Raw genomic sequence first — 17,524 nt, forward strand, 5'->3', positions numbered from 1 at the left:
AATCAGACAACTGATTAACTGGCCTGTATTTATGGTATCTTAATAAAAATAAAGACTTCAGAATACATTCTGATGATCATTAACACACTGATAAAACATTGAGATTAGGGCTGTCTAATTTATTTATTTATTAATTTTCATATAATTATCAAGGACAGTCTCATTAGATTTAAGTTGAAAATGTCTTTCAAAAGCCATGGATGGCTCACCCAGATCCCCTGATTGTTTTTAAAACAGTGTCAGATCATTGTGTATGCAAGAACGTGTCTGTCAGCAAAGTGCTATTACAGTCAGGTGTAATTTGACTTAAAAAGGGCCGCTTGTGCTATGAAATTGAGCTGGTAACTAACTTGTGGTGTTTGGAAACAAAAGACTCCTTCTTTCAGCTCATTTTTTTTAAGAGGACCATGCAACTAATTTTTAGCTCAGCAGGTCTCCCTATTGGCATGAATGATATGCTGCTTTTATGACACTAAGATTTACCCTTGTTTGGCCTCCCGCTCAGTTTTCTTTTCTCCCCATTACCTTCCTGAGTCTCATATTTGCCTCTGCCCTGATGTCCACCGTAGCGCTGTGAGCGATTCATCATATTTGATGAATCACAGTGTGAAGTGATACACAGCTGTCGCAGGAGACAACTGAGATCCAAAGTTACTTTGGCTATGTTTTGAAAACAGTAGGGACCGGAGACAGCAAGAGCTTCACAACAGTTCCCTAGAGTGAACAAATATTCCTTCAAAACAATTGAAATGGATCATTTTACATGAAAGAAAGTATTTAGTTTTTTAAAAAAAGCACACAAAAAAAGGCAGTGCCAAGCAATACGTACTTGTGTTGTGTTATGGGGTTTAATTAATTGGTTTACCTTAATTAGGGATGAAACACATTTCAGTTTTCATCTTTAGTGCTGACTCTTCCGCATATAAATAGCTCTGTATAAATTATGCCTCTGACGCAAACATCAGATAGGATCAGATCAAAATGAAGATGAAGCTGTCAGTGATTAATAACCAAGGCGAGAAGAGCCTGCCTCCTTGTGTGTGTGTCTGGGCCTATTTTCGCAGTGGGTGGTACCATTTCCGCTGACAAGACCACTGGTGGTACTGCTGTCAGGGTAAACAACAAATTCTTCATGATTATTAACGTTTCTCCCTGCCATCCTGGATGTTGCGGGGATACAGCGTGTTTTGGGTTACTCTCAGTAACGATCCACAATAACTACACACTGTGTGATGTCAGATGTTGTTCTTTTAGGATATTTGGTTATTCGAGCCTTGAAGAAGAAACACAGAAGAATGACTTTGAATGTGACTTTGCAACTTTCACATTCAGGTAGGAATGGGCGATATTTTACCGTTCACGATAAACCGTCAAAAAAATTCCTCACGATAAGAATTTGTCATCTCACGATAAAAAATGATGAATTCCCGTTGATGACGTTTTTGTGTAAAACTGATTTATGGTTCTGCGTTAAATCAACGCACAACGTACGTGAAGGAAGAAAGGAAGGAAGGAAGGAAGGAAGGAAGGAAGGAAGGAAGGAAGGAAGGAAGGAAGGAAGGAAGGAAGGAAGGAAGGAAGGAAGGAAGGAAGGAAGGGAAGAAGGAAGGAAGGAAGGAAGGAAGGAAGGAAGGAAGGAAGGGAAGAAGGAAGGAAGGAAGGAAGGAAGGAAGGAAGGAAGGAAGGAAGGAAGGAAGGAAGGAAGGAAAAGGGAGAAGGAAGGGAGAAAACAAGGAAAGGAGGAAGGAAGGGAGAAAAGAGGAAGGGTAGAAGGAAGGAAGGAAGGAAGGTAGGAAGGAAGGAAGGAAGGAAGGAAGGAAGGAAGGAAGGAAGGAAGGAAGGAAGGAAGGAAGGAAGGAAGGAAGGAAGGTAGGAAGGAAGGAAGGAAGGAAACAAGGAAGAAAGAAAGAAAGAAAGAAAGAAAGAAAGAAAGAAAGAAAGAAAGAAAGAAAGAAAGAAAGAAAGAAAGAAAGAAAGAAAGAAAGAAAGAAAGAAAGAAAGAAAGAAAGAAAGAAAGAAAGAAAGAAAGAAAGAAAGAAAGAAAGAAGGATAAATTCCCGTTGATACGTTTTTGTGTAACAAACATGGCGGATCTGAGAGCGAGATAGATTTATAGTTGAAAAGGTGGAGTTGAATTGGTATTTTTTTTATCGTCATTTTTATCGTTATCGGGATAAATGCCAGAAATTATCGTGATACATTTTTTAGTCCATACCGCCCATCCCTACATTCAGGTAATAGTAACTTCTACTGAGTACGATAATCCATCCATCCATTAACTTCCATTTATCTGGGTTGCAGCGCGGGCCACAGCCTAAGAGGAGAGGCCCTGACCTCCCTCTACTCAGCCACCTCCTCCAGCTCTTCTGAGGAGACACCAACAGATTAAAATATATGAGGTCAATATTGCTTACTTCAACATTAAACTCATCTGCCATTTGAAAAAGCAGCATTGCAACTTTCTCTCCCTGCCCTTTGTAGGAGAAGAACCTGAAGTCACGAGTGAGGCAAGTGCTGAAAGCAGGGGAGGGCTTGAGTGGATGTCTGTAGACAGCTAACTTTATGAGCAGCACTTGGACATGTTGAAATAGTCCAAACAAGAGGTTTTGTTCTGAAAGGCCAGACTGTTCTCACACGCTGTGGGCTTCGGAGGCATTCGCTATCGCACAAACACTAAGTGCATGAACAGACAACAGGTCAAAAGCCACTTTGCAGACATTTAATCAACATGACCTATGAGCACATGCGCCTGTGTGGATAACAAATATAAATATAAGTAAACACATGCAAATGCTCTGCAAGTCTATAATGCCATGAGAACATGTAAGCAAAGCAGTCGGAGCTGTCACACACTCTCAAATCCAAGATTTGTCCCTCGTCAAAGTCGAAAAATAAAAGTTGAAATCCTTTGTTACTACCGCAGAAGATGTCTAAACGTCTGGCAGTGAGCAGGATCGCTTGCTATACTTCAAAGACTTTATTAGAGAGGAAATACTTAGCTCGTAAAATGTGCAATGAGAAAAAGCAGCAAATAAGGAGGGGTCATGTGCAGGGCAGGCAAGCTCAAACCGTGTGCTGTTCATGCTATGCTCTATTTCTCTCATCCTTTCTCCAATCCTGTCTATTATTTTGCATTCTTAAATGGTCTCTCCAAGTCCACCAAGAGGTCTCAGTTCAAGTCATCCTTCTTCCTCCCGTAGCTTTCCCTGCCCACCACCACAAACTCTCTCTTTGTTCTCCGGGCTGCCTTTTGTATGGCAGCTAGGAACCACATGAACATGCTGAATGCCACCAGTAGCCGCAGCCACTTGGAAGTCTCGGCAATACCTGGGGCATGGAATCTTGGCTCGGCTCCACCTGAGCTCTAAAAGCTTGACTTGGGTTTCCAATAGTGACTGTAGTTTCGGAGCAATGCTACTTCGAGTTCGGTCAAGTTTTGTGAGTTGAGTAAAGGGTGTCGTGATTTTGCAGAGCTGGCTGGTAGCCTAGAAGGCCTTCCATCCGTTTTCTTTTGCACTTTGGCAAGATTCTTTCACCAAGTGATGGCTTGGATTTGTGGGCCCAGTCAGGCAGGGTCCAGAATATAAAGTGCTCCACATGATAAGAAAGTCATGTTGGGAACTGTAAACAACATAAACAAAGTCAGTTGGAGTCTGCCTTGTTTTGAAGTGAGCTGGGATTTGTTTTGATGATTTCATCCTGACTAATACTCTTTCTGATGGGAAGTGTCTGCATGACTAATCAGGAGATGGTTAAAAAACTCCTAACTCTTTAAACTTGCAATGATTCATCCTCAGCTCAGCAAACTATCCCTCTCCCTCTACATGGACAGTTTAAAGTTCACCACCAAACTATCTCAAACCAACAGAAGAAAAACAACTATGACCAACAAGAAAACACTTTTTTTGGCTGATTTGTCCAACACACATCACGGTAGGAACTTTTCAGAGAAGCGCTCTTGGACTTTTCCTGCAACCAAACACCTGTGCTGAGCTGCCGTCTGTCTTTGTGGTACTCTGACTCAGTGAATTGAGGTTGCATATGGTCATGTGGCTGATGGGGAAATTACATCACCTCTGCACTGGTATCGACTGCTCAGATGCTTCCTAAGAGTTCCCAGCGTGATTTCTCCAAGACCAGGTTGACATATCGAGTGCTTGCACTGTTATATCTGTATGGCTGAAGGTCTAAGGACTGAAAATACTGTTTGAGTTTTTTTAATAAAGCCAATACACACCCACACATGGCCTTTATTTGATGACATAGAGCAGGGATATTCAATTGGCGGCCCGCGGGCCACATGCGGCCCGCCAGGAGATTTTATGTGGCCCCTGGTCATATTTCAAAAAAGGGGGTGTTTGTTGAAAAAAAAAAACAATTTTTTTTTTTTTTTTTTTTTAATAATATTTTTATAACTGGCTACTATGGACTAAAATGGTTGTGCTCAATGCTTAATATAATATTCAAATAAGGAAATTTTGGTGGAAAGTGGTGCTTTGTCATTATGGCGTGTTTTATTAAAAGTAGGTCAATATCAATTTCATTAAGTTTGCACAATGCATGGTTTCAAAATGAACTTGCATTCAAAATAATATTTCTTTATCTGAATATTATATTTAACATTCACAATTACTAAATCTGGAGACAATTAATACATCATTCATATGTAAACTAGATATATCCAAATGTATAATACAAATGTATTATATTTACATAAGTCTTCGTCTTTGAGTGCAAAATACATTTTGAAAACCCCCACATTTTCAAATTGTGCGGCCCTCTCCATACAGTCCTTTTGCAGATGTGGCCCCCGGCCAAATCTAGTTGAATACCCCTGACATAGAGGGTGCTATCATTGTATGTCCTGCATCCTTTTTTCAATGAATTCCTCACTGCAAACAGTCAAGTTACTCTTAAAAAGGGTCTGACAGTAAAAATGTCATCACTTATTTCTGATCTCTTTTCATTTGCTGCACATTATACTGTAACGCCATCGTAGTGGCTGGAGCTCCGTGTAGTGAAACAAGGCAGCATGGCTGTTTGCTTGTTTCTGTATCTGTATCTGTTGTTTGTGTAACTAGGCTTGTAGTTTGGTAGCTGTTGACTGGGTGTGTTTCAGATTGTTGGGTAGATGACGATGAAAGCCGGCATCAGACTCTGCTAATCCAGTAAACCATGGTTTTGAGGAGATGTGGCCCATTGCTAATAGCAGACTGGAACACTCTTTGGAAATAGGATTTCCAACATGCTTGATGCCAAATAATTAAAGCAAAACACTTTCTTTTTTTTTTAATTAAAAAAAAAAATACAGCTGGATGTTTGGGGAGGTTTTGACTGTGCACTACTGACCAAAGAGACATTCCTTATACAATAGGCCAAAAAGATTCAGTTTATCAATGTCCATTCATTGTTTGTAGTAACACAAGCCCAGCTGTAGGTTACCTAAACAAATACTTTATTTTGGATTCATCCCGTGCCTTTTCCAGTCTCGGTATGCTTCGCAGGCCACTGTGACCTGGGCCTCACCCAGAAAGTTAGAGGGCTGGAGTAGACGGCCACAAGAGAGAGGGGAGTGAGTTTTAAAAAGGGAAAAGAGAGAAAGAAAATGGAAAACAGTGTTTGAGTAGGCACCCCGAGTCCCTTCCCATGCAGATGTACTGAGTGACACACCTTGATTATCACATATTGTGATTACCTTGTACCCACGAGGTGCTGAAAGCATCATTAGGACCATTCTGTTTCTATTTGGGTCTGCAGGCAATGTGAGACAACATTGAGTCTGGCTCATCATTTGCCAGTTATTACCTACATTTAGTCAAGCATCTTTCATAACAGCGCTACTGCAGGCTAATGAACATGTATTCACTTGTCCAACAATCACAGCAACTGCAAAGTCCCAAATTAATTAGGTGTAAGTGACTTGCTCTTGGCTACAAACTGCCTTCACGTCTTCATCTTTCCTCATATTCCCATGCACACGGTACGTCTCGGCCTTGCATCTGTGTGAGCAAATCCTGAGTTTAGTAATTCAGAGATTCCAGCACAGTGAATGTTCATGAACTCACTGTGAGTTTATTAGATCCAGCATTTACTCTGTAGCATTCAAATGATGATATACTGATGAAAGACAAAGACTTAGTCACGTAAAGAAAAGTAACATAAATGAAATGACTGAAAATAGTGTACCTTTTTACCTTCGTGCTTAGTAGCTGGTCTGATGAAATATGCAGCTATACTGCATCCATGTGGTCAGTGTTGTGTACTTGAAAAACACAGAGTCCAATGAAGACTTTGTGCACTTGAGTTTTAAAAATAAGATGAGTGTGTGTGAGAGTAACTACAACAACCTCAGTCCATCTATGGCTTGTATCTTCACAGTACGGCATAGCCCTTGAGCCCTGCAGACATCATTTTCATATCACTCTTGACTCAAAGTCAACATTATTGTCAAACACATGATCTCACTCTCGGTTTTCATCAGTTTTGCTTTATGTCTGTGGAATTGAAATTAGTGGAAATTAAGTGAATATCTGCTAAGCATACTTTACATTATTCAGTTTAATGACAACTGATTTACACCCAAATAAGGTTAGGCAAAGAAAACCCAGTGTTTTCAGAACAGTTATATGATGTAATCTATCGCCTCGCCATCGGCAACGTTACATTCATCTTTTGTCCAATCTTGCAACGTTTTTCCTAACAGGGATGTAAAACCACACTTAAGCAATGAGACAGAAAAGACTAATGTTCTGTTGAAATTATAAACTCTCTGCTGGTAATGAAAAGCTGTTTATATCTGCACAAACAAATTATGCTATGTGTTTCTGGTTAAGGGGCAGGATTGTTCACCAATAAGGAATTTTGACTGAGGGAATGCCGAATCTAAACCAAACCAAAGAAATTTAAATTAGCCTGTTGTATTGGCCAAGAAGTGGGCGAACCAGCTACGACTCCTTGGTTACATGAAACAAGTTCCAAAATATAACTTGTCAACATTTCTCCCTATTGCTCTTTACAGAAGGAAAAGTGGGAGTGTGTGTGGAGGTGGTGTGTGTGTGTGGGGGGGATCTCCAGTTTTTGAAGCTTTAATAGTCTCTGCCAGATTTTACAATTGATTACAACTGAAGCTTGGACATACTTTGCATTAAGGACATTCTCAGAGTGTCCTGACACTCTTTAAATGTGGCCAGTCTCGACGTACCAGTAGTTATGTTTGAGACATTCACACCTCTGGGAAAAAAGGAAAACAGGAGACACTTCACTTTTAATAAAACCCAATGTTTGTTTAAAGAAAAAAACATGATTATTGTTCTTTTCTTTTCTTGTGAGTATAGTATCTTTTTCACAGATATATAAATAGCACAAACAAACCAAGGTGGAGTATTAATACGAATAGTATCAGCACTTTTTTTTTTTTTACTTACTTGTGATATAACACAACTCTGCTGTAATGACATACTTTCACCACACGATGGCGATATTGGCCTATTTTTATTTACTCCGTTTTTGCAGACTCACTGTGACTGTTTGGTCAGTTTTGTAGAGACAAAAATGAAGGGATTCCATATACGAAAGTAATCAAAATATGATGAGGGATGTAAAAATGAAAAAAAGGACAGAAAAGTTAAAAGAAATAATTGTGTTGAAGAAAGAAAGAAAGAAAGAAAGAAAGAAAGAAAGAAAGAAAGAAAGAAAGAAAGAAAGAAAGAAAGAAAGAAAGAAAGAAAGAAAGAAAGAAAGAAAGAAAGAAAGAAAGAAAGAAAGAAAGATAGAAAGAAAGAAAGCAATAAAGACAGACAGACAGACAGACAGCTAACCCTAACTTAACCTGGAGTTTAGAGTTCTATCCTATCTCTCCCCTCTCAGCCACATGTCTACATGCTGAGGAGGGCATGGATAACTGAGGTTTTGAGGTTTTCTTTTGGGGGGGCGTGAGGGGCAGTTGGCTTTTGGAAGGCAGTCAAGGGCAGGCAGGGCCGGAGCCAAGACAGCAAACTCTGGCCCAGAGTGCAGACAGGTGGAGTGGACTGTCATCCCCTGGTTTGGTAGGACCACCTGTTTGTCTGACTGTCTGTCTGGTACTGGTCGGAATGGTTTCGACTAATGCTTAAAGGCAGCCAGCTTCAAGGTAAACTAAAAGCCAGTCAAAGGGGTTCCACGAATAAGTTGATTATGCAGTATTTAGTTCTTTATTTATTTATTTTTTGCATCTGTTTGTCCAAGGTTGTGTGCTAATTACAGAATGGGTTTTCATGTGTTCAGACACATCCACATACAAGGGAGGAAGGATTAGCGAGGGTGTTGAGTGAAAGGGTCAGAGGTCAGACTCTGCTGCTGCAGGGAGGCACATGGAAGCACCTCCCACTCTGATCCGCTGCAATCATCTCACGCACACACATCCACAAAGCTCATACAGACAACCACTAAATATATTAATTATGGAATCAGTTTACAGAAAACGGACCTCACACACATGCACACTCAGACAGAGGGTCTGGGGTGGTCTCTACATACCCAGTGAGACATTTGAGGGTATATTGTAGATAAAACACTAAGCAGTAAGTACTACTTGCAGCTATCCAAACTAGAATAACATATAGTGGATTGTGCAACGTAGTGTTGTGCAAACTGCTGTTAGGGTCAGGAGTAAGTGAGAGAGTGTATTGCATGTGAAGAAGAGAAGGCCAAAGGTTAGGAATCTGTTATCCAAATGAAGTCAAGCAGATGATGGCATTGACAAACACATGGACAAAATGACTTCTTGGCGGAAATCCCAGCCATAACTATCATGACTGCCATGAGCAGGCTTATTTGTCAATCAACCACCAGCTGGAAGCTGTACACATCTTCGAAAGTCTGTCGCTAAGCTTAATTTGAGAAGTCCAGGTTTGGGTTCAAAGGCTTGGACCGTAGCTATGCAAATGTTCCGTATCAAGGAATGTCACAGGCAATATAACTTCTTAAAAGATTAGATGATGTCACTGGGTTTGAAAGTCTTATACTGGTTTCATACGTTTTAACAACCTGTCTTGATAATGACTCATACGTCAAGAGTAAAACTTTATTTTGCCGCAAAATGTATAATTTATGCAGCTGGTGATAGTTTACGGGTTTATGAAAAGTCACAATTTTCAATATCTAAACGTTGTGGCTTTGTAATCACTTCCCGAAAATGTCATCAGCAATGTTGAACACTTCGATAAAACACTTCTGCCAGAGTAAAACGGAGAACAGCCAACTCCTAAACCTTTTTATTGGTGTACACTGCATGCAAAATATACTGCACTGTGCTTTTTCTTATAATCATTTTCTGAGCTTGACTTTAAATATGTTTTATTTCTGGTGATCTCAAAGCAAATAAACCCAGTAGCAGGTTTAGACGTAGTACTACAACAAGTAAGATCCCACCAGGTTTAATTTGCTCTCCAAGTTGATAAGACCAGGTTCCTCATGATATTAAAAGATACTTTTATACTAAATTTAAATTACATAGTTTCATGTGACTCGATTTGATGTATACTTCCTTTCTTGCTATGGATTTAAAGCGACTTAATCGGTATTCTGTACTGTTACGTAGCCATAACTAAAATCTTCTGTCAGCCGTACTTTTATTAATTAAATGGTTTTATTTTTGTTTGATCCTATTTTGAAAATTGTCTTTTTTTCTCTATTGTAAGTCTAATGCCAGTGTTTGGGCAAAAGAATGTGTGAATCTCTGTCCTATCTCTGTACACATCATACAGATACTCACGATTAATAAACATGGTTATTATACATTTACCATATTAATTATCTGTCAGTTTCCTTTTACTTTCTGGAAAAAAAAAGAAACTCTAAATTGTATGTTACGTTGAACTGCAAAAGCAGCGCCAAGATCTTTGACACAGACTCAAATAAACTAGTAAAAGTCACAATAAATGAAGTTGCTTCTCTTGGAATGAGCCATGTCTGCACCCTGAAAGCTTACTACCCTTGGCAGCCATGACTGAACCAGATGAAGTTGATGTGTGATGCCTCCATGTGTCATAAGTCATTTGCAATCAGACCAGCTGGCTTAACTTTTGACAAATCAGATGGAAAGTTTGTAACGCTATCTTCCAATCTTCAAATTGCAGTTATAGAGCAAAGGACACAAGATATAGAGACCCAGTTTTGATTGCGTTAATACAACCCTGCTCCATGAGAATAAAATGAAAAGAAATAAAGAGATAACTTCTAAGACAGTATTTGGAAACTAAACAGTAGCTCATGACTGTATCTTCATGCAGCCCATGCATGTGTTGATTCGTGGGTAAGTAATGTGCCTGTGGATGTATGTGCATACAGTATGTGTACATGGACGTATGAAAACAGGGCAGGATTTTCCCTTCATTCTGCACCTCTTTCCTGCACTGGCTGCATTCCCAGCACCACTCGGGGGGCTCCAGTAAGTGAGCCGCGATACCAAACCAACCCGGAATTCTAGGAACGTTTTCCCTGTGGTTTCAGGTTACCGCATGCACACGCTAAACACAGATCACAGGCACACACACACACACACACGCACAACCTCAGCCACGCACACACACGCGCACACAACAGTGTCAGCCACAGTGCCGTACTGTACTTTTATTATTTGCATAGACTTGTTTTTGTTAGCTTTCCTTCACTGCTCCCGTGCCCGTCACTCATTTTTGTTTTAAACACACATACCTTTATGGTAGGTTGGACAAAAACTTGGACTCGCACTTTAACTCCGCGTTGGACTCAAACCAGGCGTTCTGTTCAGATTCCCACTGCAATAATTAATATCTAAAGAATATAACCTTTTATTTACACTGATACCAGAGCCCGACAGGAACCTTGCCAGTTCTTATGTGGGCTTCAACTTCAGACCCATGTGTAAACAGTGAGGTAATATAAGTCATCACATTTAGTGAGGAATAATTAATTTGACTCCTAATTGTATTTGTAATATTGATAGCATAGTCTGTAAAAAAAGAAAAATCACGAGAGAAAGATTTTTAAGTCAGATGTGTTTGCTCAGTGTGAGTGTGAATCTGGATCTAGTATGAAAGAAATAGTGCAACGGTCTATGCAGTGGCCATAATCCCCTGCCAACACACCTCTGAGCTGCATGCTTGGATCAAAGCGAAGGTCTGGAGGTGGACTTTCTCTGCCTTTGAACAGCGATGAAATGTTTACTGAACTGAGCAAGAGGGTAACTGTGTGTAACTGATATAACAAGAGTCACAGATAGATTTTTGTGATACCCTGGGCTCCATTGAACAAACTTTTCTTTTTCTTTTTTTCTAGTCAGATTGAAAATCATAGTTTACCACTTCAACATGGTACATTGGTATTTTCCCATCAGGGACCTAAAACAAATAAAATTAGTCTTCATTTATTGATAAAAGGCGGTCGATAAAATGATGGGGCACATTTGTTTGTTAGATTTAAAAGTTGATAAATTCATATGTAAAGTTCATTAAAACCAGGTCTGCAGGGAAAGCTCTTATTTTGCACAAACATCAAAAAGTTTTGAAGAACTAAATAAGTCCTTTCTGAAATAGGAAGATGTTTTTGTTTTGTTCTTTTCCTGAAAGAATTATTAACTGTATTTATTCATTATTCTGTTTTTTTTGTGTGTAAGCACATACTGCCTGTGGTACTGACATCAAGGAGGACCCTTTTTTGGTAGTTTTGCACTTTGTTCAATGGTGCGATACATCAGAAAGTGTGTCAAACAGAAAAAAAATGCTTGGGAGATTAAAGTGGCCCTTTCAAACACGCACAGAGAACAATGACATACAGACCACTGTTGGCCGGAATGCCGACACGCCAGCAGGGAAGACTTCAAATACTGTAGGTTCATACAGGCAATTAACCCACAGAGACAAAGAGCTCTCCTAAAGCCACTGCTTTTCTCTGCCACTGACCTACATCCTTCATCGATCCCTGACTTCATCTCTCTTTGCAAACGTGTTTAATTCACACTCCCTTTCCTCCGCTCTTCCACATTCATCCTTCCCCTTCTCATCCGCCTCTGCATGCAAGTTTGATGCCTCGCCAGCGGACGAGCTTGGAGGTTAGTGAGTACACCGTCTACCTCTTCCAGTGGGAACTGCTCCAGTGAAGAGTGCCAGTCTGTTGTGACATTTTAGTTATAGGAGGTCAACCTATGATTCAATGGGTGGACACACCGCATAAGGATGCTGCTGGAAAGCTGTGCCCTTTACACAAATGATGCTATAAATGAAAAGGGCTTTGAAAAACAAGAGCTTCCAAAGTAAAATAAAATGATATTGGCAAACTATTGAAGAGCGTGAGCAGCTGCATTATGGTTGTTTACACACCACCTACACGAACACATCTTCTGACATTTTTTTCCTACTGTTTATAAATTTCCTAAATCTAAACTCACAGTCCAAACAATTCTGCCGTGAGAATAAATAACTCCCAGGGACTGAAATGTGATCACTGTTGTTTTCTCTTTCACACACAGATACACACACACACACACACACACACACACACACACACACACACACACACACACACACACACACACACACACACACACACACACACACACACACACACACACACACACACACACACACACACACACACACACACACACACACACACACACACACACACACACAAAGCAATGTAGAGTTGGTCATACTGAGGTCCAAACAACAGCCAAGCATTATGGGAAAGGAATGGGCCACTAAATCAGAACTGAGGGCAAGAAGAGGAACAAAGAAAGAGTTAATCCTCGACTTCAAACACAACAGGCAGAAAGGGAAGCTGTTAAGTCTTCAGAATTTATGTGACAGAAGTTGTTTTTATGAGTCATCCACAAGTCTATCATGTCTGTTTTATTCATCCTTTTTGCTTACTTCATATATGTAACAGCCCTTGCTGAGTCCTTCCGTGTTCTGAAGTGACACTGCAAACCTTTAGACACCTATTCCCAGAAAAGGTTCAGAAAAGAGAATGTTTTTTTCTCTTCTGGATATAGTAATAAAGTTAGTTCACCCTGGTAATGATACATTATCCAGTTCATTTAGGTGTTCTTGAAATAAGCTTTTCTGACTCAAGAGGCTGTCGCAGGAAAGGCAGAGAGAGAAGAAAAGAAGAAAAAACCCGTGACCTGACGGTAAGGAGTTTGAGGGGTGAAGGCTTTGCCCTGTGAAGCACTCTCCCTGTTGCAATAACAGAATGGATTCCAGATGTCAAAATGATAAACAAATGGATTTTCATAACCTGATAAAAATGCTAAGCATCCAGAAGCACTCGCACTGCTGTATTGTCTGTGGACCATCTCTTGTACAAAACTCAAAACTTTGGAATCATCCCTAAAGTGCGGTGATGACTCATTAGTTCTCCATTCTTACCGAGGAACATAAACACACATGTGCTGCACACACAAGCAAGTACAGAGCACTCTGACTGTTTCAACACAGTTTCACAGTCTCAAATAATGGTTGAGAAATCTATCACATATCAAATTGAAATGAATAAATAAATAAGGAAATATTTTTCCACTTTTATTAAGATTTTAATCTTTGGTTTGATATGATTGTCCAATCATGCATGTGTTGTTTGGATACAATACCCATTTTTGGTGGGTCAGAAACTGGTAAAAGTCAGCTACAGTAAAACCTTTTAACACACTATCCTGACATTTCAGATGCAACTCGCAGAAGTAGTTCAACTGACATCACAAATAAATAAATAAAAGCACCTGTCTCTGTACTTTTGTTTTGTTTTAATCACTGTCTTGGCTTCAAGGTTGATGTTTTGTGGATCATTTGATTTTCCCTGTGTCGTCTTTATGAGGAATCTATATTTTTAGCTATTTTACTTTTTGTCTCATTAGATATTTTAATTTGAAAGTGTATTTCCTTTCTGTTTGAGTGCAGGTCCTCCTCCCACATTGGTCTGCTCTGGCTTTATTTCCCCCACATGTATCTTGTAAACCTGTGTCTTCATCTCCTCCTCACTTGCGCATCTTTTGTCTGTGGGATTAGTCCCAAGTGAATTGTCTAAACAGTAATTAATATGATTCAAAAGGAGGAGCGAGTACAGTTTAATTATTTCCATTGTGAAAACTCAACAACAAAAACAAAGTAATTGGATAATCTAAATTAAGTATGCGATCATTGTGGTTAAGCTTATTTCCTCACACCTGTGATGGTGTAACTGTTAAGATATTTGTTCACATGCCAACGTGCACTTTTGGCTGTAAGTGCAACTGATGGCACATGTTTCCCACTCTGTTGTCGGATGCTGAACAAAAGAAAGACGTGAAATTCAATCCCAAATGCCTCTGATGTGCTTTGAAGTATTATGACGTTCAAGTGTGTGTCTGTGTGTGGGTGTGAGTTTCCACGCATGAGCACATTATGAATAACCCTCCAGCTGTCCACTAGTATATGTGTGCCGTGTGAATTGATATTATAATGTATGTACATGAGTCCATGTCCAGTTCCTGAGGAGAACCCAACAAGTCTCTGCTGTAGCTGAGAACCCTACGATGTGACCTCTCCCACGTCACCCGACGTGCACGTCCCCAGAAATGTACGCCCAGGTTGACGTGGACCTCAACAAATGTCATCTGCAGCATTTACTTACTTCTACATATTTCCCATTGCTGCTTCTTTGTGTTGAAGATGGATAGAAAAATCCACTTCTGCAATGTCAATAAAAAAGTATTTTTGCTCAAACTTTTATCGGCTCAAACTCATTTAAGATGTGCTTTATCTGTTTGAGCTACATAAAGGAAGTAAACACGCTCCACGAACCTCGATGAACTTCAAAATATGTTGTAGAGAAAAATAAGCAGAAGTGTATTTACAATGATATAAGAGACTGATCATTTCATATCTGAAATAATTACTACTAACTACTAGATAGGTGCAGCTAATGCGGCTCTATGAGCAGTTTAATACATCATCGGATGTACTTTGTTTTTAATAAATAATGCCACAGAGTAACATGTCTTGCTGTTGTTGATTTGCACAGCTAAGTACTTAGCCGGGTTCTGATATGAGGGTCCTTTTTTCTTTTTTTTTTTTCACATGACTGCATGCTGACGTTGTCGCACACTTTCCCAAGCACGGTCCAGGCAGTGGCATAAGTTACGGCCGTGATGTCCGAGTCTTTCCCATACAGCCTCATAGGAGGGTCTTTGTTCCCTCTCCAGGCTTTGGGGCTCCCCACGGCAGAGTTGTGCCCCACTCCACTGACTCCACAATGGGTCTTTATGCTGGCAAGGCCCCCCTCCCCACCATCACTCAGGCATGCTCCCCTCATCAGGGGCACACCAGCACACAGGGGGCACCACGGCACCGAAACGACAACGATGTCATGCCCTGCTCTGTCCTCCTTTCTCTGTACTACATGCCAGCGGAGTCGGCTACAGTGAAAGAGAGGAGCTGAATGGCTGCAGGTCAAACTTGTGAGTGCTTCCAAATGTCTCAGTAGGACACCGTTTTCTCATTCAAATCAAAAACACTTTACTCCCAAATAAAAACCTGGCACTCACCAGGGAAAATGTGATGACACACTACTACAACCCACTAATGCCGTTGATGAAAAACCACTATCCTTGATTAAAATGACAGACAAACGTCACAGGGGAAAGAAAGTGACACGTCAGGAGGGACTTGACTAGATTTCTTTAGTCGGCCTCAGAGTTTACCCTCTTGATCTCAAATGTCTGTGTTTACCTACAGTATGTTTTCTTCTGTCCAAACGAACACTAACAGAGTAAAACGCTAAAGTTAACACAGTAAAGGGATCCATATTTAAGAAGACGGAGAGTATAATCTTGTCATACTTGGACTGGGTTTCAAGAGCAAGAGCAGATCCAGCAGAGACAATCATTAACAGATTTCCACTGGCTCAGTAATCGGCATAATTTCTCGTTTCTTCACATGCTGACTGAGAGAGCTAAACCACACACTGAGTGAGCACTTCAGTCTCTGAGAGATGAGCCCAAAACCATTAGCAGAAAAAGAGATCCAAGCTACACCAATAAATCAACAAAGAATTAAATAAACCTCCATAAATATAGAGCCAAATTAGAGAGAAAGCAGCATTGATTAACAACAGTCAGGAAGACTTTTCTTTTTTCTTTTTAAAAAAAAACAGATTATTGTCTCTTTTCACAAACTGGCCACAGTAATGGCATGAAATGACTCACAAAATATATCCTAATCACCAAACTGCTTCTAAGTTCTATGTATGTTACAATCACTTTCTTGTAAACAGTTTATATCCCATTATAAAGGAAATCTTAAGGTGTGTGTCTGAAATGAATTCATATGGTCAACTGAAGGAGATCAAAAGTGTGGTTGTTGGTCAGTTTTAAAGTGGTTTTCTGAAAAAACAGATTTGAACAGATATCGCTTTGTTTCCTTGTGATTCAAGGAACGTGTGATGTGGACATTTATCTTACCTTTCCACGAGGTCGTCTCCACTCCAGCAGGTGGAGTCTTCCGCTACGTTCTCTCCTTCACAAAGCATCTCTGGCAATGCTGCAAAGAAGGACTTATAACGCTGCAGGTGCAGGAAAAACTCCCTAATGGGGGGGAAAAAGGACAAATGGGCACAAAGCAATTTTTTATAAACGCAATGAGAGATACCACTCACCTGAGGACTCCCTAGGTGGGGTTACGGCATCTTTTAAACTATGATACTTTGGAATGATATCGCCACCAACAAGCACCATCTCCATCATGTTCAAGAAGACATGCATGCAGTAAATGTGCTTGGTGGTGTTGACATTGGCAGTAATGACTGGCTTTAAATGGGACCACTTCACTGAATCAGCACATTTATTCTCATATAGCTGACCCGTAAAGTGTTTCATTCACCAAATCTGTCAGCACATGTGACCCTGATACACACTGTCAATTTTAAGCAAGCCAAAGGCATAACTTTTTGATCCGACACACATTGTTGTCACACATGAGGCAAAAACAGAAGGAGCCAATGGAGGTTATGTGCTGAGTCAGTCAGTGAACTCACATTAAATATGCACCAGTATTATGAAGTGAGTACGTGTCCAGGGTAACAACGGTACTATATGAGAAGTAATAAACTGAGTGAGAGGTTGAGATAAAAAAAAAAAAAAAAAAATTCCCTTGAGTTCATGCTTACCTAGAGAGTATTTTCAGACTACGTTTATTGTTCTTGGAGGGTTTCAGGGGGAATGAGCTGGGAATGGTGGGAGTTGAAGTCCAGGGAAGATTGTTGCAAGCAGGAGGTATCATGGAGATGAAAGGGGGAATGAGAGAAAGAAAAAAATAAAACAAAAACATGACAAGAGGGGGGGGAGGGAAACGGGACAGTCAGTTGACTCTGGAAGAGAGTGATTATTCATGCCCATGCAAATACACTATATATAAACCATTAACCAATTGTCATCACACCACATGAAAAACTGAAATACATAGAGTAGTAGCATGAAATTCATATTTTAAGTCAGTAAACACACACACAAGCAAATATCTGCACATGTGCAAAT

The 17,524-nt window shown here is 40.1% G+C and overlaps 1 protein-coding gene across 2 annotated transcripts in view; it reads right to left on the bottom strand.

The window, feature by feature from the left end:
* The window catches only part of LOC133452684 (glypican-5-like), a 110,314-nt gene that overhangs the window by 44,302 nt on the left and 48,488 nt on the right, over positions 1-17,524 (bottom strand). The window contains exons 5-6 of one of the 2 annotated variants that reach the window (XM_061732223.1): positions 17,158-17,214; positions 16,454-16,576 (exon numbers count right to left, since the gene is read on the bottom strand). In XM_061732223.1, coding sequence (XP_061588207.1) covers positions 16,454-16,576; positions 17,158-17,214 — 180 coding nt within the window. The remainder of the gene's footprint in view (positions 1-16,453; positions 16,577-17,157; positions 17,215-17,524) is intronic. The other variant, XM_061732224.1, reaches the window with a different exon arrangement.

This window comes from Cololabis saira, chromosome 10 (assembly GCF_033807715.1).
Source record: "Cololabis saira isolate AMF1-May2022 chromosome 10, fColSai1.1, whole genome shotgun sequence".
Classification (NCBI taxonomy): Eukaryota; Metazoa; Chordata; class Actinopteri; order Beloniformes; family Belonidae; genus Cololabis; species Cololabis saira.